The 26,199-nt window shown below is 39.8% G+C and overlaps 1 protein-coding gene across 1 annotated transcript; it reads left to right on the top strand.

Annotated features, from left to right (window-relative positions):
- Positions 1-1,429: 1,429 nt before the first annotated feature.
- Positions 1,430-25,076, top strand: LOC133621272 (probable ATP-dependent RNA helicase ddx6). Its single transcript, XM_061983296.1, has 13 exons — positions 1,430-1,589; positions 4,860-5,893; positions 5,975-6,079; positions 11,337-11,466; positions 11,547-11,693; positions 11,755-11,849; positions 11,919-12,041; positions 13,725-13,853; positions 13,996-14,112; positions 14,228-14,291; positions 15,976-16,077; positions 16,162-16,381; positions 19,965-25,076. Exons 2-12 carry the CDS (start codon positions 5,651-5,653, stop codon positions 16,374-16,376), a joined length of 1,470 nt encoding a protein of 489 aa, XP_061839280.1. The 5' UTR covers positions 1,430-1,589; positions 4,860-5,650; the 3' UTR covers positions 16,377-16,381; positions 19,965-25,076.
- The last annotated feature ends 1,123 nt before the right edge of the window (positions 25,077-26,199 follow it).

The following is a 26,199-nucleotide window of genomic DNA, read 5'->3' as shown; positions in this document are numbered from 1 at the left end:
ATATATATATATATATATATATATGAAATACTTGACTTGGTGAATTCTAGTTGTCAATATACTCCTCCCCTCTTAACCACGCCCCCTCCCGAAATCGGAGGTCTCAAGGTTGGCAAGTATGGTGAAAAGTAACTATTTCGTTACTTCTTTTTTCTTTTAAGGCTCCTATTAATGCCCTTTTAGCCTTCATTCCAGTGCTGTTATTGCACTGGAGAATAGTACAATATGTTGATCAACTAGATGTGCATTTGCATCATCATCACTGAACTAAGCCATGTGGTCTACATACAACACACAAAGACAAAGATATGTTTCAAAGGGCCAATTTGTTTCAGGGCAGAACAAATTGACACAACTATTTTAAATAGCTGCAACATAACATACTGTACATAATCCAATCCAATCCACTTTATTTATATAGCACATTTAAACAACAAAAATGTTTCCAAAGTGCTGCACAACAATATTAAAAAAAATATTCAAATATTATCCTTAGCTCCACCAATGACTGAATAAAAACAAAAAATAAATAAATATAAAACCAATATAAAAATAAATATGATTAAAAACGATTTTAAAGGGTAAACCCAATTAAAACAGTAAATAGAAATCATAAGTAGTACCTGGGAGTCTTGTTCACGAGTGAGGGAAGAGTGGATGGTGAGATCGACAGGCGGATCGGTGCGGCGTCTTCAGTAATGCGGACGCTGTATGGATCCGTTGTGGTGAAGAAGGAGCTGAGCCGGAAGGCAAAGCTCTCAATTTACCGGTCGATTTACGTTCCCATCCTCACCTATGGTCATGAGCTTTGGGTTATGACCGAAAGGACAAGATCACGGGTACAAGCGGCCGAAATGAGTTTCCTCCGCCGGGTGGCGGGGCTCTCCCTTAGAGATAGGGTGAGAAGCTCTGTCATTCGGGGGGAGCTCAAAGTAAAGCCGCTGCTCCTCCACATGGAGAGGAGCCAGATGAGGTGGTTCGGGCATCTGGTCAGGATGCCACCTGAACGCCTCCCTAGGGAGGTGTTTAGGGCACGTCCGACCGGTAGGAGGCCACGGGGAAGACCCAGGACACGTTGGGAAGACTATGTCTCCCGGCTGGCCTGGGAACGCCTCGGGATCCCCCGGGAGGAGCTGGACCAAGTGGCTGGGGAGAGGGAAGTCTGGGCTTCCCTGCTTAGGCTGTTGCCCCCGCGACCCGACCTCGGATAAGCGGAAGAAGATGGATGGATGGATGGATGGAAGTAACAAACAGCATAACAACATAGCTGTAAACAAACCTGTCTTCACCCAAGGAAGGCACACATTAATGCTTGTTTTTGCTTTGTTTATATTGTCAACTGCTGTAGTACTCGGCCGTGACGGCAGGGGGCGGTAGCGCCATGTCCGCGACGGCACGGCGAACAGACGCATTAGGGAGGCGCCGAGGATAAGAAGACGAAGAAGAAGGCGACCATGTTGATTTTAAGGCAAAACACAATAGACGCGATTTATTTCAAGCACAGTTCAGCTATTAAAGCCCATTGCGACATCGTGACTTGAAACCAACGTGAAATTGACGTCCGTCTTGTGAAATATCGAAGAGCGCAGGTGAGTTTTGTTGGTGTTTGCGACTCAAAACAACCCCGACTTTAGGACGGCTAACGTTAGCTCGCGGCTAACGTTAGCTGTTTTCGCTAAAAGGGCTTATAAGTCTAGCCAAGACGTGACACAGTTTTTACTCAAACATGAAGCTGCGTAAGGCGAACAACGGACAAATATTTATTTGTATCATCGCACAGTCCTTAAACGTAACGATATCACCAGTCGGATTCTCAATCGCTTAAGGCTAGCGATTAGCGTTAGCGGGTTAGCTCGGTAGAAACATCCTGAATGTCACACTTACCTTCTTGCTAGGAAACATCTTCATCCTTGTGGTATTACTCCTAAATTCATCGCTTCGATGTCTGCGATGAATAAAAAAACGATAGCGCATTGTCTACAGAGAAAGTTCTACACGTCAGAGTCTCTCTCTCCCCCCCCCACTCCCCAAAACCTGTTCTTTCTCTTTAATGCGATATTCACTTTTAAGCGTGCGTTTCCCACCTAGGCCTTCAGTGATGTCCGACGTCAATGATTACCTCTCCAAATATGAGCAATATGTGAAAATAGTGATGGGTTGATGAGGCGTCATGAAGCGTTTCGACACATTGCAAAACTGTATTGATACTGTGTCGATACTGTGTCACTAAATACTGACATCTGCTGGACATTAAAAATCCCTACAGGCAACCTATGGACCGACTCAACTGACACTGATTTGATGCCCTAGTACAGTGGTTCTCAAATGGGGGTACTTGAAGGTATGCCAAGGGGTACGTGAGATTTTAAAAAAATATTCTAAAAATAGCAACAATTCAAAAATCCTTTATAAATATATTTATTGAATAATACTTCAACAAAATATGAATGTAAGTTCATAAACTCAGTGAAGCACAAGCTCAGGTTTGTCACTAAAATGTCTGTCAAAAAGAAGTGTGAAAAGAAATGCAATATTCAGTGTTGACAGCTAGATTTTTTGTGGACATGTTCCATAAATATTGATTTTTAGATTAGATTAGATTTATTGGTCCCCTTGGGGAAATTCATTGTCACTGCCGTACATTTAAACACTAGACATTACACATCACACAAAAAAATAAAAATAACAAAAAGACATCATACATGACTAAGACACATTTACAGGCTTGTCAGACAGGTCGGCCGGGCCTGCTGTTAAGGGCGGCTATAGCTGCAGGGATCAGGCTTTTCCTGAGGCGGGCCCTCCGGAATTTGATTGTTCTGTACCTGCGCCCTGATTTGTAGTGGGATGATGTATTGGTGTAGTGGGTGAGTGATATCCTGAACTATTGTTTTTGCCAGTCGGGTGATGGACCTGTGGTTTATGTCTGAAATGTTGGGTGTGGGTAGGCCGATGATTTTAGCTGCTATGTTTGTAATGCGTGTGAGTTTGGTCCGGTTGGTTACAGAAAGCATGGTGAAAAAACATGTGGAACAGTACAGAAGGATGGGTTGAACAATGCTTTGGTAAAGTAATAACAGGAGATGAGGTGCAACGTATAGTCCTTTAAGTTTCCGGATGGCTGACAGTCTTTGTTGACTTCTTTTTTGAATGTCCGTGGTGTGTTGATCAAAGGTGAGTTTATTGTCCAAGGTTATGCCCAGGTATTTAAAAGTGTCAACTGTTTTAACTGTTTGTGTGTTTATGATGATGGGGTTCTGAGGTGAGGGGGGGTTGAACCATATTTCTTTTGTTTTATTGACATTGATTTCCAGATAACTGGCTGTGCATGACTCTGTGAAATGTTAAAGATTTTTTTTTTTTGCAGTTGGTTAAGCCCTAAGCTCTGGAACACTCTGCCCCTCCATGTTCCAACTGCTCCCACAGTGGACTGTTTTAAGTCTCGTCTTAAGACCCACTTTTATTCTTTGGCTTTTAACACCATGTTGTCGTCCTGTGTTTTTAAAATTTTGATTTCTATTTACTGTTTTAATTGTTTTTACCCTTTAAAATAGTTTTTAATCATATTTATTTTATATTGGTTTTACATGTACCGTATTTTTCGGACTATAAGTCGCAGTTTTTTTCATAGTTTGGCCGGGGGTGCGACTTATACTCAGGAGCGACTTACAGTATGTGTGAAGTTATTAACACATTAGCGTAAAATATCAAATGATATTATTGATCTCATTCACGTAAGAGACTAGACGTATAAGATTTCATGGGATTTAGCGATTAGGAGTGACAGATTGTTTGGTAAACGTATAGCATGTTCTATATGTTACAGTTATTTGAATGACTCTTACCATAATATGTTACGTTAACATACCAGTTGGTTATTTATGCCTCATATAACGTACACTTATTCAGCCTGTTGTTCACTATTCTTTATTTATTTTAAATTGCCTTTCAAATGTCTATTCTTGCTGTTGGCTTTTATCAAATATATTTCCCGGTGCGACTTATACTCCGGTGCGACTTATACTCCGAAAAATACGGTATTTATTTTTTGGTTTTTTTCAGTCATTGGTGGAGCTAAGGATGATATTTGAATATTGTTTTTAATATTGTTGTGCAGCACTTTGGAAACATTTTGTTGTTTTAATGTGCTGTATAAATAAAATGGATTGAAAGTGGGCTGGCTCAGGGTGGAGGACAGAGTAAAACAACTTGCACTGAGCCTAGTCTATAAAATCCGCTACACCTCCCTGATACCGAAGTACACGTCAAACTACTTCCAGAACGTTAATGACCGCCATAACCACACCACCAGGGGGAGCTCCACAAACCATGTTAAACCCAGATTCCGATCCAACAACGATCTTAACTCATTCTCCTTCTATGCCACGTCAATATGAATGCACTCCCAACAGGTGTAAAAGAAAGGGCATCTCTATCCTCCTTCAAAACCGCACTAAAACAACACCTCCAGGCAACTACAACCCTAGACTAACACCCTCACCCCACCACATCCCACCTCCCCGGATTGTAATTAATCAAATGTATATACTTGCCTCAATTTGAGCCAGGAAAAACCCTGTTTTAATGTTACTTAAAAGCAGTGGTGTGCCGTCAGGGGGGACATCAATCACTCAATCGCTCAATCAAGCTATTTTAAACGCAGGAAAAACCCTGCATTAATAAAAAAAAAAACGCTGATCTAAAGCCGAATTACTAGGATTGTGAGCTATCTGGCGTGTGTACAAGGCACATTAAAATATACATGCATATATTAAGCCTAGTTTTGAATCAGCATATGTAGGTTAGCCATAATAGCTTGTTTTGCATGTTCCAAAATCTTCTGTTTGGGTATGTTTCAGGTGGCACATTTGAGTTGTTGGCAAGATTGAGTGGAAAGCACCAGTGATCACAGTCTCACTCCCACTAGTGACACGCCGACCTCCCAACCTCAACCAGCTGAAGCAGTTAAGAAACTGCGGACTAAAAGGGGTGGAAAAGCTTTTCTGGCTTTGGACTCGATCCCCTCTTGTATTTGTGATACCCATCAAGTGAAACTCAACGGAAGAACATGTAATTTTTTGGGAAGGACTTGTACAAAATTGGACATCTTATTTTCCCAAGAAGGACGATACTGAGTTAATACTGTGGACTAAAAAAAAAAAGTCAAGGAAATACTGTTAAACAGAAGATTATATTGAAGAACCTATTCCTACAGTACAGAGTTTGCCTTAGTTGTTCTATTTCAGGACTTGCGCCACATTTTATACTTGTTCACATATAATTTTCTATATTGTGAGCAAGTATATTCATGCATATGAATGCAAATTTCTCTTCATTTTGAAGAGTTTCTCGTGTATAAAGTTGTGTTTTGTGTTTCTTGTACGTCAGTCGCTCTTTTTTAAGGGGACCGAGCTGCACGTACGCGCGTGTTTGTGTGTGTGTGTGTGTGTGTGTGTATATATATATGTAAATATTACCAGTTGACTGCTGGTTTAAAAGCTGTCAGCTTAATCGAATATATTGTTTGTTGATGCTTTATTAATATTTTTTACATTTTTGAAGATAATTTTTTTAGTAAAAACAAACTTGAGGAAAGATTGTTTGGGGGAAAAAACAAAAAAAACAAGCAAAGAAAATAAAGGGCGGAGAAATGGCAGCGCCGAGAACAGAAAACGTTGGCCCACTTGTGATGGGACTGAACAAGCAGAACGGGCAGCTCAGAGGACAGACCAAACCAGCTTCAGTCCAGCCAGGACCCGCAACTCAAGCGAAGGGGCTGGGAGCTCTCCAGAAACCAGGCGGTGCGTCTCAAGAAGGTGGAGGTATTAAATTTGGGGACGACTGGAAAAAAAGCCTACAGCTCCCTCCCAAAGACAACAGGGTCAAAACCTCAGTGAGTGACGTTTTTCAAATATCTCACAAATAAACCTCAAGCACGCTCGTCGTCTTTTAACGTTGTTCGCTTCCTTTCTAGGACGTGACCAGCACTAAGGGGAATGAATTTGAGGATTACTGTCTGAAACGGGAACTTCTGATGGGCATTTTTGAGATGGGCTGGGAGAAGCCATCTCCAGTGCAGGTATGGTTAATAATTATGAGAGATGTGTGGATTTTCCTGACAACGTACAGTACAGGCCACAAGTTTGGACACACACTGCAAAAAGTGAAATCTAAGTAAGATGAAATATCTCAAATAAGGGTGATATTTGCATATTTTCTGTCTAATAAGATGATCATTCTCACTAAGCAGATTTTATGTTAGTCCTTTACTTGTTTTAAGGGTTTTGTTCCTAAATGATCTCAGTAAGATATTACAGCTTGTTGCTGAGATTTTAAGACCTATATTGAGTAAAACATGCTTGAAACTAGAATATCAAGTGTTGCAAAGCTGTGTCATCAACACTCACAAGTATAAAACTACTTTTTTAAATCATTTCTTATTTGTAGCATAAAAAAAAATCATGATTTTGACACACTTGTGTCTCATAATTAAAACAGATGACAGCCAAATGGACTTTGCTGTTTTATTTTCAATGAAACAATAGAAAATACGTACTCATATAGTAGTACAGTTGGCACAGTACAGTAAACTGACAGTTAATATTTAACATTTGACATTTCAAGCAATTTTGAACAGAAATAGTTAATGCACATTCAGATGAATTCCTCAAAATTACAATTACATTTTTTTTAGCCGAAGGCCAGGCTGTATATATGCGCACTAATTGACTGAAAGAGCACGCACTTGGTGCGATGATGTCATGTTATCCATGGAAAAATGCATTTTTGGACAATATGATTTGCCTGAGTGGCTAGGAGACCCAGAGAGTAACAAGCGGTTGCCTTGTTGCCTTTCCATTAAGAACAATAAATTAGTTTTTAGTATAAGTTTGCTGGTTTCAAGAAATGTATATCATTATGTCAAGATAATGGCACTAGCATTTACTTCATTTAAGAATATTTTTCAACATGTTGAGAAAAAAGGTCTCTTTTTTTCTGCCAAGAAAAGTGCACTTGTTATTAGTGAGAATATACTTATTTTAAGGTATTTGTGGGTTCATTGAGGTTAGCTAATTTTACATGTTTTGGAAAGTCTTGACAAGCCAAATGTTCTTGTTCTATTGGCAGATAATTTTGCTTAGTTCAAATAAAATACCCCTCATTTTTGTATTTTTTTTTCTTCTTTTTGAACACTGACTTTTTGCAGTGCACATTTTCATTTTTTTCTTTCTTTCTTTTAATTTATTTTGAACATGAACACACTTACAGTATAATACATCACACAATTTCATATCATTTCACTTTTCATCATGTCCGAAAAGGAGTAGGAAGAAGCAAAGCTTATTTAATTCTACCTCTTTCCCACTTCAGAGCGTTTACAAATATATAGAATAATTTACTGACCTTTTTATACAATAAAATAACATCTGTGAATTAGTATACACAACAGATTTGTAATATGTAATTAATTAATTCAGTCATTATTAACATACTGAGATGAAGAATATCCTACTTTTTTCAATAAGGTTGAAAGTATTTCTCATAATTCTTCTTCTTTGTACTTTGTAAGCACTATTATTTTGAGCAACCTCTTAAACTGGATCATATCAGTACAATGTTTAACTTCTTTACTTAATCCATTCCATCATTTAATTCCACATACTGATATGCTAAAGGTTCTAAGTGTTGTACGTGCATACAAATGTTTTAAAAGATTTTTTCCTCTAAGGTTATATTTCTCCTCTTTAGGAGGAGAAATGTGTTTTCTTTATTTTCATGACTATTTACATTGTAGATTGTCACATCAAAACTATGAATGAACACATGTGGAGTTATGTACTTAACACAAAAAGGTGAAATAACTGAAAACATGTTTTATATTCTAGTTTCTTCAAAATAGCCACCCTTTGCTTGGGGCGGTGTAGCTCGGTTGGTAGAGTGGTAGAGCAGCTTGAAGGTTGCAGGTTCGATACCCGCTTCCGCCATCCAAGTCACTGCCGTTGTGTCCTTGGGCAAGACACTTTACCCACCTGCTCCCAGTGCCACCCACACTGGTTTAAATGTAACTTAGATATTGGCTTTCACTATGTAAAGCGCTTTGAGTCACTAGAGAAAAAGCGCTATATAAATATAATTCACTTCACTTCACTCTGATTACTGTTTTGCACACTCTTGGCATTCTCTCCATTAACGTCGCGATGTAGTCACCTGAAATGGTTTTCACTTCACAGGTGTCATAGTTTTGATGCCTTCAGTGACAATCTACAATGTAAATAGTCATGAAAATAAAGAAAATGCATTGAAATGAGAAGGTGTTTCCAAACTTTTGGCCTGTACTGTACATTATCGCCATTGCCCATGAATGCCTTAAAATGCTGATAACAAACGCCAATCACCTCTGACTCACACTGCGTTTATTTTTAGTCCCCTGTGGAGCTAATTACGTGTCTCCATAAACAGTGTGGAGCCGCTCCCTTAAGCTAATAAGTAAGCGTTTATTTGCATTATCGCTTATTGCCGTTAAGACAAATAAGCTGCATTTCTTAGTATTTTAAATAGTTTTATCACCTAAAGACGAGGCTAAACATGTTAGCAAGCCAGGAACAGACATCCTAATTGCTAAGCTAATTTGTTTTGATCAAACAATTGTACAGTACAGGCCAAAAGTTTGGACACACCTTCTCATTCAATGCGTTTTCATGACTATTTACATTGTAGGTTGTCACATCAAAACTATGAATGAACACATGTGGAGTTATGTACCTAACAAAAAAAGGTGAAATAACTGAAAACATGTTTTATATTCTAGTTTCTTCAAAATAGCCACCCTTTGCTCTGATTACTGCTTTGCACACTCTTGGCATTCTCTGCATGAGCTTCAAGAGGTAGTCACCTGAAATGGTTTTCACTTCACAGGTGTGCCTTATCAGGGTAGATTAGTGGGATTTCTTGCTTTATCAATGGGGTTGGGACCATCAGTTGTGTGGTGAATGAGAAGGTGTGTCCAATCTTTTGGCCTGTACTGTATGTAATAAAAGACTAGTGTTAAGTCTTTTATTTTAGAAGAATGTAGTAAAAAGGCTGAAAGAAACGCCTAAAAACACACTATAGCACTGATCAGGGTGGCTAACACATGCAACACTGAGCTGACAATGGAGACGTGCTCCCTGCGCTGCGAGGCACACAAAGGCTGGATGAAACACACACACACCAAAGCAGATTTGTATTCTGTCTGTTTGAAAATCGAAGTTCCGCTGTACTTTTAAGTGCGTACATTCCACACAATTGGAGCAGGAATGGATTACAACGGTGTTTGCTAGTTTATCCATCATTCCCGAGCCATGTGTTAATTGAGCAGAATGTAGTCTGTCAACCGAGCTATACCGGGCGGTATAGCTCGGTTGGTGGAGTGGCCGTGCCAGCAACTTGAGGGTTCCTGGTTCGATCCGCACTTCCACTATCCTAGTCACTGCCGTCGTGTCCTTGGGCAAGACACTTTACCAACCTGCTCTCAGTGCCACCCACACTGCTTTAAATGTAACTTAGATATTGGGTACCGGTAATGTAAAAGCGCTTTGAGTCACTAGAGAAAAGCGCTATATAAATATCATTCACTTCACTTCACTTCACAACGTGCTTGTGTTGTGATGTTGATGAGGAAGTGTTGTTTCTATTAGGCTTGTACGGTATACCGGTACTAGTATAGTATCGCGGTACTATTGAATCAAAAACGGTACTATACTCTGTTTGAAAAGTACCTAGTCCCAATATTTATTTATTTTATTTTTTTAACGAGCATGACGGCGCGCGCCATGTCGTGGCATTGCTGGTTTTACGAGCAGAGGAGCATGTTCAGCAGCGCACAATCACGGAGTACTTACAAGCAGACACAGTGTGTAGACAGAAAAGGGAGAATGGACGCATTTTGGCATAAAAACTAACGATAAAGGTGAAGTTATAACACTGAAATGCCCTCAGGAAGAGGTGCTTTAAGACATGGCTAGCTAGCTAGAAGCGAACATCCATCCGCAGTGGTAGTGTTTTAGCTACTTCTAAATCACTAATCCTCGCCTCCATGGCAACGAATAAAGTAAGTTTCTTACAGGTATCATTATCACTGCAGGACGAGGAATAGCTGAACATGCTTCACTACACACCATAGGAGGATACAATAGCTCACCGGCGTCACAATGTAAACAAACACCATGGGTGGATCTACACCTGACATCCACTGTAATGATACCAAGTACCATAGCGTACCTAGTCGATACTACTATGATTACATCTATATTTTTTATCGTCTCAAAATCTTTTTTCCTTTCTTAAAAATTCATATTATGTTTATAAACTCGGGAAATATGTCCCTGGACACATGAGGACTTTGAATATGACCAATGTATGATCCTGTAACTACTTGGTATCAGATCGATACCTACATTTGTGGTATCATCCAAAACTAATGTAAAGTATCAAAGAAGAGAAGAATAAGTGATTATTACATTTGAACAGAAGTGTAGATAGAACATGTTAAAACAGAGAATAAGCAGATATTAACAGTAAATTAACAAGTAGATTAATTAAAAAAAATGTACAGCTTGTTGACAAAATATTAGGATAAAAGACACAATATGTTACTGCATTTGCAGAAGACTAATTAGGAGCCTTTGTTTGCTTACTACTAAAAGACAAGTTGTATGTTAACTATTTTATTTAAGGACAAAATTGTTCTTCGATTGCAGTAATAAACATATGTTTAATGTACCCTAAGATTTTTTGGGGGGTGGTATAGCTCAGTTGGTAGAGTGGCCGTGCCAGCAACTTGAGGGTTCTAGGTTCGATCCCCGCTTCCGCCATCCTAGTCACTGTCGTCGTGTCCTTGGGCAAGACACTTTACCCACCTTCTCCCAGTGCCACCCACACTGCTTTAAATGTAACTTAGATATTGGGTTTCACTATGTAAAAGCGCTTTGAGTCACTAGAGAAAAGCGCTATATAAATATAATTCACTTCACTTTGTTAAAATAAAGCCAATATGCCATTTTTGTGGTCCCTTTTTATGTAGAAAAGTATCGAAATACATTTGGTATCAGGACAACCCTAGTTTCTACTGTGGAGAGCAACAGAGGAACACGTGTGTGACTTTAAGAAATAAATTTTTTCCCTCGTGTCAGTGCCACTAACTTCATTTAATTAAATTAAAGTGCCTAAATCAGGCATCTTTTTTTCGATCAGTTTACTACCGCTGTCGTTTGCCTCATTGTCATTATGATATGCATCTTTACTTGTGAATGAACTGCCCACAATTCCAAGTAATGAAAAGTTTTTATTCCTTGCAGGAGGAAAGTATTCCCATTGCCCTGTCTGGAAGGGATATTTTGGCTCGGGCCAAGAATGGAACCGGGAAAAGCGGAGCCTATCTCATCCCAATGCTGGAAAGGATAGACCTCAAAAAGGACCACATACAAGGTGAAGGCCGATACAGCTCCCATTGTTATGTAAAGGGAATGATTTTACAATTTGCTTTCTGGGACATTTCTACCCCTCAGCAATGGTAGTCGTGCCTACTCGAGAGTTGGCACTGCAGGTGAGCCAGATCAGCATTCAGATCAGCAAACATATGGGAGGAGTCAAAGTCATGGCCACCACCGGGGGAACCAACCTACGAGATGACATCATGCGCCTGGATGAGACTGGTGAGCCAACCTTGTTTGCTTCCTATTTAGGATGTCATTTAAATTATTTGTGTACTTTTAGTGCACGTGGTCATTGCCACACCTGGTAGGATTCTGGATTTGATAAAGAAAGGTGTGGCAAAGGTGGATAAAGTCCAAATGATGGTGATGGATGAGGTAAGCAGTCCGTACGTATGAAAACACCATCTCACGCAAATCCAATATGAATCGTGTCTCTTTTTTTAGGCTGATAAACTGCTGTCTCAGGATTTTGTGGTGCTCATCGAGGATATCATTAGCTTCCTGGCCAGGCAGAGGCAGATCCTGCTCTACTCGGCAACCTTCCCCATCAGCGTGCAAAAATTCATGGTGAGCAGCCTTCAAGTCGCTTCACCACTCAGGCATCCAGATGGCTCAGGGCCAGTTGGCACACAATCGTTTCGCTCCGCAAACAAGCTGTTCACTTTCTGGCCGCACTCTTGTTTGGTTGTCGTCTGCTCCTCCGAGGCTTTCTTTGCCCCTCTGCACCCGCAATTAAAGGATTCATTTGGCTAGTTGGACAGCTAATGTCATTTTGCAGTCTCATACACATACACTTGTTTTGTCTGGAATTTAACACCAACCCGTGTCATTAAACCCGCTCCCTAATTGCATGACTAAGCATGTACGTCATTGCAAAGATTTGTTTGTTGGGTGCAGTTATAACTGCTCGGTAAATGCTATCGTTAGACCAGCGAACATAAACAGGAATAAAACTCACCTTCGAAGCCTCACAATATTCCAAAAGCAATTAAAACTCCAACAAACATGGTCCTGTTACGTTGGCAATGGTCCAGGGACCATAAGAGCACCTTGTGCAGTGTGTTTTTAAACCAGGGGTGCCCACACTTTTTCTGCAGGCCAGCTACTTTTCAATTGACCAAGTGGAGGGGCTCTACCTCATTCACATATATTATTTATATTGATTTATTTATGAAAGAGATGTTTTTGTCAACAAGTTAAAGGGGAACATTATCACAATTTCAGAATGGTTAAAACCATTAAAAATCAGTTCCCAGTGGCTTATTTTATTTTTCGAAGTTTTTTTTCAAAATTTTACCTATCATGCAATATCCCTAAAAAAAGCTTCAAAGTGCCTGATTTTAACCATCGTTATATACACCCGTCCATTTTCCTGTGACGTCACATAGTGATGCCAATACAAACAAACATGACGGATAGAACAGCAAGCTATAGCGACATTAGCTCGGATTCAGACTCGGATTTCAGCGGCTTAAGCGATTCAACAGATTACGCAACTAACTTAAAAGCTCCGTTCTTTGATCGGAATGACAAGACCGTCCATTTGTTAGAATTTGGTCACTTTATTTATACCGGTAATTTCCACAGCGCACAACCGGATATGCACCATGCTATTAACACTCCTGCACATGCTAGCGTTACCTCTCCCAACTTGCCCACTCACTTACTCACGTCACCCCCCCCACATAATGCCATTCTTAAAGGAGCACACACACACACACACATACGCTACTCTCACAACTGCTGCTTTAAAACACGCCTCGCCAAACATGGCGATTAGTATTACCACCTTTGCTTCAAACTTAGGTAAACATTTAAATAATGAGCATTCAGATCTGCAAAAGGAGTTCTAAAGATTGACAGGCAATAATGTAGTTGTTACACTGGTCCTGCTGTTCGGTCCGGTGCAGACTGTAGTCGAAGAGCGCAGGGAAGACGTTCCCTTCAGGGTCAATACCATGTCAATGCCTTTTAATGTATATTTTAACCTTGTAAAATTGTTCTTTGACTGTGATTGATTAATGTAGTGTAAGATTTTATGTTAAAGCCAATATTGACATTTTTCATAGTTTCCTTTATTTGGAAAAGTATCAATATACATTTTGGTACCTGTACTAAATTATTGGTATCAGGACAACCCTACTTTGGGTGTTACTGTTTTAGGCGTTTTAGCCACAATCCCCTAAAATACTGCACTGTTGTACTTGTAATTCGCTCTTAAAAGTTCTCCCTACTGTGTGCTTGCATTAGGCCAAGCACCTGCAGAAACCATACGAGATCAATCTGATGGAGGAGCTGACTCTGAAGGGCATTACTCAGTATTATGCCTACGTCACAGAGAGACAGAAAGTGCACTGCCTCAACACACTCTTCTCCAGGGTAAGTCGCAATCAATCCATGCATACTTTTCCAGCCTATTGTGCTTCTCTCCATGGACACCTAAACACACAGCAAGATTAAACGATGCAGCATCGACATAAAAGCACAATCATCATCATGCTTACGTTTGTGTCTTTTGCAGCTTCAAATCAACCAGTCGATCATCTTCTGTAACTCCACACAGCGGGTAGAGCTCTTAGCCAAGAAGATCACGCAGCTGGGCTACTCGTGTTTCTACATTCATGCAAAGATGATGCAGGTCAGCACAGTTGTGACGGGTGTTCATTTTTCCCCTGGATTTTGTTCCGCTAAAACGCTATACAGGGAACTTTGGAAGGGCAGGAATAATTTTAAAAAGTGTGTCGTGTTTTCAGGAATATAGAAACCGTGTGTTCCATGACTTCAGGAATGGACTGTGCAGGAATCTGGTCTGCACTGGTAAGTTTCAAGCTGAGCTATGACCGTGAATCTCGGGGTACTTAACGATACTAGGGATGTGCCCATCAGTATCGGGCAATTTTTGTGAAAAAGTGCGTGATCGCCATTGCCGATTAATACATTTTATGCCTGACACTGCATTTATGATTAGTCAGCCAGCCGCTAATTAAGTGTCTTCAAACACTGTGTGAAGCCACTGCCCTAAGCTAATAATAATCACCTCCATTACTGCCAGTAAGCTGCAATTATTTGTATCTGAAGTACAATTATCACCAGAGGATGAGGCTGAATATATCATGCACAGACGAAGCAAATAAGGAACTAGTTTAAATAGTGTTGATCATTTTGAAACTACCAATAGCACTCATGAATAGATAGAAAATGCACAAAATGACACGTAGTTGGTATCGGTCGATATCATTCTTGGATGATCGGAATCTGCAGCATAAAACCCGGATCGGAACATTCCTACACATAACCACATGCGATTAATGCTACACAAACAGGCTCATGATAAAGATTTTTTATTATTGGATTAGTGATTGCCACCGAATCCCGCACTGGCAGCAACTGAATCCCGTCGGTCCTATTAACCTAAAATCCAATAGTGCCATATTACTTAACCTGGGTTGCGTGTGACGTCAAGACCAGCTCTTTGCACTTCGATACCTGGCTATTAGTCCAGCAGCACTAAGAGCAGACTTAACCCCAATACGTCTAGGTAATGTTGCAATTTTAAATGCCAACGAAGTAATTGACTCAAAAAAACACTCCAACATAAGTAAAGTAAGGCTACACTTGAGCAAAAACGCCCTAGCTTGATGCTAATATACATTGGCTTTGCTATTGACATTATCGATTTTACATGGCGTTTCCAACACCTCTAAATTCGTAAATGAAAACTACAACTAAGATACACAATACAATCAACCAGTTGGCGCATAGTAAATACAATACTTACAGTATTGACACTTTTCAGGGCGCAACAAAAACAAAATTTACCATAAGCTATACACTACTGCTACACACTGTCTTGGACTTGCAACTGTAGTTGTAACTTAACAGCAACCTTTCAAATTATAATATGATAATAAAACAAGTGTGTGTATATTAATAGGCTTAGTGGCCACATGCGTGGACACCACCTTTTAGCTCTTATTTCCAAAATTGTGTACACTACTGATTTGGGGTCTTATGGCCGCTTATGTGGACACTTATACTGCCATCTGGTGGTGTCAGAAGAGTATAACATACAATGGAATTTGGTAAAAATAAGAATTAGCATGTCACTAAACATGAAGTACACGTTTGTGTACTTATGGACTAAGTACATCATATCAAAAAATGATTCTTAGTTTTTATTCTAATTAGGGTCCAATAAGCCCAAATAGCAAAGAGAAATAAAAAAAGCATGTAATTAAACAGCTTGTATGTGTGTGTTTTAAAAGAAAACAAACTATACCTCTATTATTTTAATTACATTGGAGTCTTTAGTAACATTAATAAAGCACACGAGTACGCCAAAAAAATTTGTCAGGGTCGCGCTTTTCCACAACAATGATACGATTCAATAAGGAGGATCAACGAAAACAAAACCTGATACGCGGCGAGAGGTATCGATAATCGTATTCTAAGATTCAATATGGCGATAGTTTGTAATAATCTCTGAACTCTCCTTCAACAGATCTCTTCACAAGAGGTATAGACATTCAGGCCGTCAATGTGGTCATCAACTTTGACTTCCCCAAGAATGCAGAGACATACCTCCATCGTATTGGACGATCAGGTACATGAATCACAACGCACGTGGTCAGCACTTGCTTATTTCACCCTTTTACTAAAATACAGCGTTGTCTTTGTGAAACCCCAGGGAGGTTCGGTCACTTGGGTTTGGCCATCAACTTGATCACGTCCGAAGACCGCTTCAACCTGAAGACCATCGAAGACCAACTGGTGACCGACATCAAGCCCATTCCCGGCAGCATCGACAAGAGCCTCTACGTGGCAGAGTTCCATTCATCCGGCGCCGACTGCGAGGTGGAGGAAGTCCTGGAGAAATCGGGACGCCCACAGGACAGCGCCTAAATCTGGTGAGGGCAACTAACTCAGGGTTCTCACCCCCGCGTCCTGAAAAAACACAAATGATTGACCAATTTCCCCAAATCCTGCAAATGGTCACCGTAATTTCCGTGTTTTAGAGTGCACCTACATTTATGGACAAATTGAATTTTGTACATACCGCATTTTTCGGACTATAAGTCGCTCTGTAGTATAAGTCGCACCGGCCAGAAATGCATAATAAAGAAAGAAAAAAACATATATACGTCGCACTGGAGTATAAATCACATTTTTTGGGGAAATGTATTTGATAAAAGCCAACAGCAAGAATAGACATTTGAAAGGCAATTTAAAATATATAAAGAATAGTGAACAACAGGCTGAATAAGTGTACGTTATATGAGGCATAAATAACCAACTGGTATGTTAACGTAACATATTATGGTAAGAGTCATTCAAATAACTATAACATATAGAACATGCTATACAATCTGTCACTCCTAATCGCTAAATCCCATGAAATCTTATACGTCTAGTCTCTTACGTCAATGAGATCAATAATATTATTTGATATTTTACGCTAATGTGTTTAATAATTTCACACAAGTCGCTCCTGAGTATAAGTCGCACCCCCGGTCAAACTATGAAAAAAAACTGCGACTTATAGTCCGAAAAATATGGTATATTGCCCGCGCAAGTCTATTAGCCACAGGTGTACACGTTAATACATGAAATATTTACACAGACGCTTGTATTCATTCACAAATTTAAAGGGGAACATTATCACAATTTCAGAATTTTTAAAACCATTAAAAATCAGTTCCCAGTGGCTTATTATATTTTTCGAAGTTTTTTTCAAAATTTTACCCATCACGCAATATCCCTAAAAAAAGCTTCAAAGTGCCTGATTTTAACCATCGTTATATACACCCGTCCATTTTCCTGTGACGTCACATAGTGAAACCAACACAAACAAACATGGCGGAAAGAACAGCAAGCTATAGCGACATTAGCTCGGATTCAGACTCGGATTTCAGCGGCTTAAGCGATTCAACAGATTACGCATGTATTGAAACGGATGGTTGTAGTGTGGAGGCAGGTAGCGAAAACCAAATTGAAGAAGAAACTGAAGCTATTGAGCCATATCGCTTTGAACCGTATGCAAGCGAAAACGACACGACAGCCAGCGACACGGGAGAAAGCAAGGACGAATTCGGCGATCGCCTTCTAACCAACGATTGGTATGTGTTTGTTTGGCATTAAAGGAAACTAACAACTATGAACTAGGTTTACAGCATATGAAAAGTGCAGACAGCCCAATTTTCATCAATTAATATATTCTGCAGACATACCCTCATGTCAGCAGGCCATGGAAGCTAGGGTCGATATTCTTCTCTTGACCATCTTGGGACGGTGTGAGCCAAGACATCCAGGGGGTTTAGCTCGCTCGTCTGCGGGAACAAACTGCCGCCATTGCTTGCCGTGCTAGCGAGGTCCTTTGTCCCTGAATTGCTCACACACTCCGGCAGATTCAATGGGGGTCTGGCGGCAGATTTCTTGGACTTTATGGTTGGAAATGCATCTGCTTTGAGTGTCGCAGGATATCCACACATTCTTGCCATCTCTGTCGTAGCATAGCTTTCGTGGGTAAAGTGTGCGGAACAAACGTCCAATTTCTTGCCACTTTGGCATCTTTGGGCCACTGGTGCAACTTGAATCCGTCCCTGTTGGTGTTGTTACACCCTCCGACAACACACCGACGAGGCATGATGTCTCCAAGGTACGGAAAACATTCGAAAAAACAGAAAATAACAGAGCTGTTTTGACCCGTTGTTTGAGAAAATGGCGGATTGCTTCCCGATGCGACGTCACGTTGTGACGTCATCGCTCCGAGAGCGAATAATAGAAAGGCGTTTAATTTGCCAAAATTCACCCATTTAGAGTTCGGAAATCGGTTAAAAAAATATACCGGTATGGTCTTTTTTCTGCAACATGAAGGTATATATTGACGCTTACATAGGTCTGCTGATAATGTTCCCCTTTAACAAAGACATAGCAGCCTACTGTAGAAGTCAATGTGTGCTGTCTTTGGCTTCTTCTTACTCTTGTTAAATTTGTTGAAGTTGTCTTTTTCGGCGTGCCACAGTCCCGCCTTTCAATTGTATTAGGCTTAGGGTCGGCGTAGTGTGCATTTAATTTTCCTCACCATGACGAGGGTTAAGCTTGGCTGACTGAATAGTTGTGTGAGCGCCTTTAAGTTCATGTGAACAATTTCTTTGGTCTAAGCATGTGGAGGTGGCTGCAATATAAACTATATTGCCTAAAGTATTTGGCCACCTGCCTTGACTCACATATGAACTTGAAGTGTCATCCCATTCCTAACCCATAGGGTTCAATATGACCTTTTGCAGCTATTACAGCTTCAACTCTTCTGGGAAGAGGTTGCGGAGTGTGTTTTTATAGGAATTTTCGGCCATTCTTCCAAAAGCGAATTGGTGAGGTCACACCCTGATGTTGGTGGAGAAGGCCTGGCTCTCAGTCTCCGTTCTAATTCATCCCAAAGGTGTTCTATCGGGTTCAGGTCAGGACTCTGTGCAGGCCAGTCAAGTTCATCCACACCAGACTCTGTCATCCATGTCTTTATGGACCTTGCTTTGTGCACTAGTGCACAGTCATGTTGGAAGAGGAAGAGGCCCGCTCCAAACTGTTCCCACAAGGTTGGGAGCATGGAATTGTCCAAAATGTTTTGGTATCCTGGAGCATTCAAAGTTCCTTTCACTGGAACTAAGGGGCCAAGCCCAACTCCTGAAAAGCAATCCCACACCATAATTCCTCCTCCACCAAATATCACACTCTGCACAATGCAGTCCGAAATGTAGCGTTCTCCTGGCAACCTCCAAACCCAGACTGGTCCATCAGATTGCCAGATGGAAAAAGGTGATTCATCAGTCCAGAGAAGGCGTCTCCACTGCTCTAGAGTCTAGTGGCGACGTGCTTTACACCACTGCATCCCACACTTTGCATTGGACTTGCTGATATATGGCTTAAGGATGCAACAGCTGGGCCATGGAAACCCATTCCATGAAGCTCTCTGTGTACTGTACGTGGGCTAATTGGAAGGTCACATGAAGTTTGGAGCTCTGTAGCAAGTGACTGTGCAGAACGTCTTTGCACTATGCTGACCTCTGTCAGTTTACGTGGGCCTACCACTTGGTGGCTGAGTTGCTGTTGTTCCCAAACTCTTCCATTTTCTTATAATAAAGCCCACAGTTGACTTTGGAATGAGCGAGGAAATTTCACGACTGTATTTGTTGCACAGGTGGCATCCTATGACAGTTCCATGCTGGAAATCACTGAGAGCGGCCCGTTCTTTCACAAATGTTTGTAGAAACACTCTCCATGCCTAAGTGCTTGATTTGATACACCTAAGTGATTAGGACACCTGATTCTCATTATTTGGATGGGTGGCCAAATACATTTGGCACTATAAAATGTGTATATATATATCACCATTTGAAGCCATATCGCCCATCCCTAGAACCTTGCCAACAATCATGACATGCCAAACACAAGAAGTATCTTTCTGAATAAACCTTTTGTCTTTCATCTATCCAGGACTTGCAGGACTCCATAGGCTTTTGCACACTTCAGGCACCTCTTCAACATTACACTTGTTTTCAAAGCCTGCTAAATTGTGACAGAGGCTTTTTTGTTTTGTTTTTTGTTTTCATTTGTTTGAAATTGTTTCTGCCTTTTCATCAAAGAACTGCGTGACGGAAAAGTGAACTATCTCGATTTGCATCCACTCCACACTGAGATTGTTGCAAGAACAAAGTTCTCAGTGAGCTTTGCAACGTACAATACCGTCAAATCTGTTCTGAACCTGTCGTCCTTAGAGGCCGACAAGCGTCTCTTTTAAGTATCAGAACACCAGCCATCTTTCAGTACACTGTTACCACTTAAGTGCCTTACATCCTCCCATTCATCCTCTCATAGCCTGTCGCGCAAATGAATGAAATAATAGCTCATTAACTCCCAACACATCCATTATGCAACAGTATCTTTCTGTGAGATGTGTCAAGAAAACCTTCAAATGTTATTTAATGTGAATGTTGCAATAAAAACGGCAGCTTTACTTAAATAGTGCGCGACTGTTTTAACCCATTTAGAATGAATTAATAAAGACGCAGAAGGGGACTCATGCAACCCTGCAGAAATCAGTTCAGTTTCATAGCGGCCTTATGCTGTTCCTTTGTACTCTTACACATCCAGAAAGGAGAAAAATCTCGTATCCAAAACATAGGGAATGGTTCAAAACAGTCTTGATTACGGAATAATGGTAATGGTGTTGATAAGCTAAACAGGATAATGAGAAGTGGTGGTGCAAAGCGGTAGTTCACCTTTCTGTTAGGTTCTTTCTCCCACATGTTTATGCTTTCCATTTGCAATATGGACACTTAAGATTTTGTTATCTGCAAATCTAAAGATGTTTTTTTTTTTAGTCCCCACCTTGACAAACTGAAATAGGTGAATGTACAGTACAGGCCCAAAATTTGGACACACCTTCTCATTTCAATGCGTTTTCCTTATTTTTATGACTATTTACATTGTAGATTGTCACTTGAAGGCATCGAAACTATGACACCTGTGAAGTGAAAACCATCACCTCTTGAAGCTCATATAGAGAATGCCAAGAGTGCGCGAAAAAGTAATCCGAGCAAAGGGTAGCTATTATGAAGAAACTTGAATATGAAACAGGTTTTTGGTTATTTCACCTTTTTTTGTTAAGTACATAACTCCACATGTGTTCAGTCATAGTTTTGATGCCTTCAGTGACAATCTACAATGTAAATACTGTATTTTTCGGAGTATAAGTCGCACCTGCCGAAAATGCATAATACAAAAGGAAAAAAACATATATAAGTCGCACTGGAGCCCGGCCAAACTATGAAAAAAAACTGCGACTTATAGTCCGAAAAATACGGTAGTCATGAAAATAAAGAAAAGTAATTGAATGAGGAGAAGGTGTGTCCAAACTTTTGGCCTGTACTGTCTATGGCGCCAACCAAGGGCCTACGCATATCATTAGACAGCACTTGTGTTGAAGTATGTGCTTTGCTTCGGTTCCATCTATTGCAGGCTAAATATGTTTTTTTTTAGTCCCCTCCTTGACAAACTGAAATAGGTGAATGTACAGTACAGGCCCAAAGTTTAGACACACCTTCTCATTTCAATGGGTTTTCCTTATTTTTATGACTATTTACATTGTAGATTGTCACTTGAAGGCATCAAAACTATGACACCTGTGAAGTGAAAACCATTTCAGGTGACTACCTCTTGAAGCTCATATAGAGAATGCCAAGAGTGGGCGAAAAAGTAATCCGAGCAAAGGGTAGCTATTTTGAAGAAACTAGAATATGAAACATGTTTTCGGTTATTTCACCTTTTTTTGTTTAAGTACATAACTCCACGTGTGTTCATTCATAGTTTTGATGCCTTCAGTGACAATCTACAATGTAAATTAGTCATGAAAATAAAGAGAACTAGTTGTATGAGGAGAAGGTGTGTCCAGGCCAAAAGTTTGGACACACCATCTCATTTCAATGCGTTTTCCGTATTTTTATGACTATTTACATTGTAGATTGTCACTTGAAGGCATCAAAACTATGACACCTGTGAAGTGAAAACCATTTCAGGTGACTACCTCTTGAAGCTCATATAGAGAATGCCAAGAGTGGGCGAAAAAGTAATCAGAGCAAACGGTGGCTATTTTGAAGAAACTAGAATATGAAACATGTTTTCGGTTATTTCACCTTTTTTTGTTTAAGTGCATAACTCCACATGTGTTCATTCATAGTTTTGATGTGACAATCTACAATGTAAATAGTCATGAAAATAAAGAAAAGTAATTGAATGAGGAGAAGGTGTGTCCAAACTGTACTGTCTATGGCGCCAACCAAGGGCCTACGCATATCATTAGACAGCACTTGTGTTGAAATATGTGCTTTGCTTCGGTTCCATCTATTGCAGGCTAAATATGTTTTTTTTTAGTCCCCACCTTGACAAACTGAAATAGGTGAATGTACAGTACAGGCCCAAAGTTTAGACACACCTTCTCATTTCAATGGGTTTTCCTTATTTTTATGACTATTTACATTGTAGATTGTCACTTGAAGGCATCACAACTATGACACCTGTGAAGTGAAAACCATCACCTCTTGAAGCTCATATAGAGAATGCCAAGAGTGGGCGAAAAAGTAATCCGAGCAAAGGGTAGCTATTTTGAAGAAACTAGAATATGAAACATGTTTTCGGTTATTTCACCTTTTTTTGTTAAGTACATAACTCCACATGTGTTCATTCATAGTTTTGATGTGACAATCTACAATGTAAATAGTCATGAAAATAAAGAGAACTAGTTGTATGAGGAGAAAGTGTGTCCAGGCCAAAAGTTTGGACACACCTTCTCATTTCAATGTGTTTTCCGTATTTTTATGACTATTTACATTGTAGATTGTCACTTGAAGGCATCGAAACTATGACACCTGTGAAGTGAAAACCATCACCTCTTGAAGCTCATATAGAGAATGCCAAGAGTGGTCGAAAAAGTAATCCGAGCAAACGGTGGCTATTTTGAAGAAACTAGAATATGAAACATGTTTTCAGTTATTTCACCTTTTTTTGTTGAATACATAACTCCACATGTGTTCAGTCATAGTTTTGATGCCTTCAGTGACAATCTACAATGTAAATAGTCATGAAAATAAAGAGAACTAATTGAAAGAGGAGAAGGTGTGTCCAAACTGTACTGTCTATGGCGCCAACCAAGCACCTACGCATATCATTAGACAGCACTTGTGTTGAAATATGTGCTTTGCTTGGGTTCCATCTATTGCAGGCTCCCGTTTAAGTTTCTGCAGCTGCACCAATATCTTTTATTTTTTATTTTTATCTTTGCTAAGAAGGAGAGGATTATGTGTCTAATGAAGAGTGGGCGGGTCGCTGGATTTGAAAGCAAAATTGTAGCATCTTTGAAGAGGCAGCTGTGACTTTCTTTAGTTTTTTTTTTTTGTTTGTTTTTTTGGTCCTCCCTCAACCAAGACAAAAAAACGTACTCCAAAAATTATAATTTTTGTTTTTTTCTCAACTTTTTTTTTTTTTTGAGGTTTCTTTCAGCTGTGAGGACTTAAGCACTGGATTTGGGTGGGTTAGTACTTAAAAATGTCCAGCAAAATGATGGACCGACTGATTTGACCATTGAAAGGTACAAATTATATTCAATGCTCTTTTTAAAAAAATGGCCATTCAAAAGTATAAATTATATTAAATGTTTTTTTTTTAATATGGAGCAAATGCTAAATTACTAAAAAAAAGCATTTAAGATCTATAATCCTTTAACCTATTCAGGTGATGGATGGTACTTTTTGTTTACAATTAAAACAACAACTTTGGTTCGGGTACCTGGGAATAGGAAGGTTTTTTTGTTGTTGAAATAAATTTTCAGGAATTACACTGAAGCAAAACCAAAAAAAAGTGGAAACTGAGGAGTTTGGTGTCTGTCGTGAGAGTGAGTGAGTGACTTTTTGTGTCCAATCACGTTTGTATGCGTCTTCCAACTACACTGGACTGACTGTACTACCTTGCAATACAACCTGCGTGGTTAGAAATATTTAAAAAATAATAAGAGTCAGTCCTTGTGTCAGTTTGAGGTTGCATGGAAATGTAACAGTCTGTTCCCCCCCCCCCCGCCCCCCCCCCCCCCCTCATTTGATGACACAATGTCTTAAATCTGAATGAGTCGTTTTTCCATTTGCTCGGGTGACTCCCATCCTCCAACTCCATAGCAAACGTCTCATTCCCAAACATTTGTTTTCATTCCACGATCTCCACTGTGACCCGCAGACTTTCTCCCAAAGGGCCTTTTTATATACAGGTTTTTTATTTTAACATAATCGAAAGCCGGGTAACTTATTTTGTTTAATTGAATCTGTTTTGCCGCCTCCTTAATGATTAAGATAAACTCGTAACCTAGCCGGTGGTCACAATGGAGATCACACTGAATGGCGGTATGAATTTTGGCTATGTTTTTTGTCATCTGAGTTAAAAACAGTTCATGTTTGTATGTTTGTGTGTGTGTGTGTGTGTGTGCTTGTCCCACAGGGTCAGGCATGCAAAAACCTGTTTAGTAAATGGGCGGCAAAATGACGATTTGATGATTTCTGCTTCAGGTACACTTTGGTAATGAGTGGCAAAAAGACCGAGGCTAATATTCCTTTCTACGGCTGAAACACTAATGTCAAACCCAGCCACGCTTCAGAGGAAAATTAATTGCTCAACTCTAGATTTGTTGTAAGCCGAGAAGACATGTACTACTGAAGTTCCTGCAGCAAAAATAGAAACCGGTGAATTGATTTTTGTGTGTTAGTCAACGTAACACACATGGAGTGGCAACAGGATTCTCAATTGTCTTGACATTGTCCGTGTTATTTCTGTTTGAATAATGCATAAGCCTGTAAATTGGACTTTGCTCACTCAAACGAGTGAAACTATTTAGGAAATCTGCAACAACAACAACAACAAAAATAATTGGTATTTTGTTATTTCCTGACAAAAGTGCATGGAGCAATGCAAAGGCAATTCAGAAAAGCGTTGCTCACTCCGCCCTCTACTGTTGTAATTTGGAACTACACGCGGGGGCTGCGAAATTCAATAAATTACTCAAATAACTTTTGTGTTTTGCTCCATTTATTTCCATACCGCTCTCTGTTCAATATGTACAATCGTGCTCAAAAGTTGACTTGTAAAGAACATAATGTCATGCACTGCAAAAAGTCAGTGTTCAAAAACAAGGAAAAAAATAACAAAAATGAGGGGTATTTTTATTTGAACTAAGCAAAATTATCTGCCAATAGAACAAGAAAATTTGGCTTGTCAAGACTTTCCAAAACAAGTCAAATGAGCTAACCTCAATGAACCCAAAAATACCTTCAAATAAGTATATTCTCACTAATAACAAGTGTACTACTATATGAGTACATATTTTCTATTGTTTCATTGAAAATAAAACAGCAAAGTCCATTTGGCTGTCATCTGTTTTAATTATGAGACACAATTGTGTCAAAATCATATTTTTTTTCATGCTTGAAATAAGAAATGATTACTTTAAAAAAGTAGTTTTATACTTGTGAGTGTTGATGACAGCTTTGCAACACTTGATATTCTAGTTTCAAGCATGTTTTACTCAATATAGCTCATCAAATCTCAGCAACAAGCTGTAATATCTTACTGACATCATTTAGGACCAAAACAAGTAAAACACTAACATAAAATCTGCTTAGTGAGAAGAAGTATCTTATCAGACAGAAAATAAGCAAATATCACCCTTATTTGAGATATTTCATCTTAGATTTCAGTTTTTGCAGTGTCGCTGTCTTGAGTTTCCATAAGTTTCCTCCAGAAGGTCTTATCTTTGTCCATGTGATGTCAGATGAAACAAAAATGGAGCTGTTTGGCCACAATACCCAGCAATATGTTTGGAGGAGAGAAGGTGGGGCCTTTAATCCCAGGAACACCACTCCTACCGTCAAGCATGGTGGTGATAGTATTATGCTCTGGGCCTGTTTTGCTGCCAATAGAACTGGTGCTTTACAGAGAGTAAATGGGACAATGAAAAAGGAGGATTACCTCCAAATTCTTCAGGACAAGCTAAAATCAGGCTGGAGGTTGGGTCTTGGGCGCAGTTGGGTGTTCCAACAGGACAATGACGTCAAAAGTGGTAAAGGAATGGCGAAATCAGGCTAGAACAAAGGTTTTAGAATGGCCTTCCCAAAAGTCCAGGCTTAAACGTGTG

This window comes from Nerophis lumbriciformis, linkage group LG21, assembly GCF_033978685.3.
Source record: "Nerophis lumbriciformis linkage group LG21, RoL_Nlum_v2.1, whole genome shotgun sequence".
Taxonomy (NCBI): Eukaryota; Metazoa; Chordata; class Actinopteri; order Syngnathiformes; family Syngnathidae; genus Nerophis; species Nerophis lumbriciformis.
Note: the sequence above shows the minus strand (reverse complement) of the source record. Positions and strands in the feature narration are given on the sequence as shown.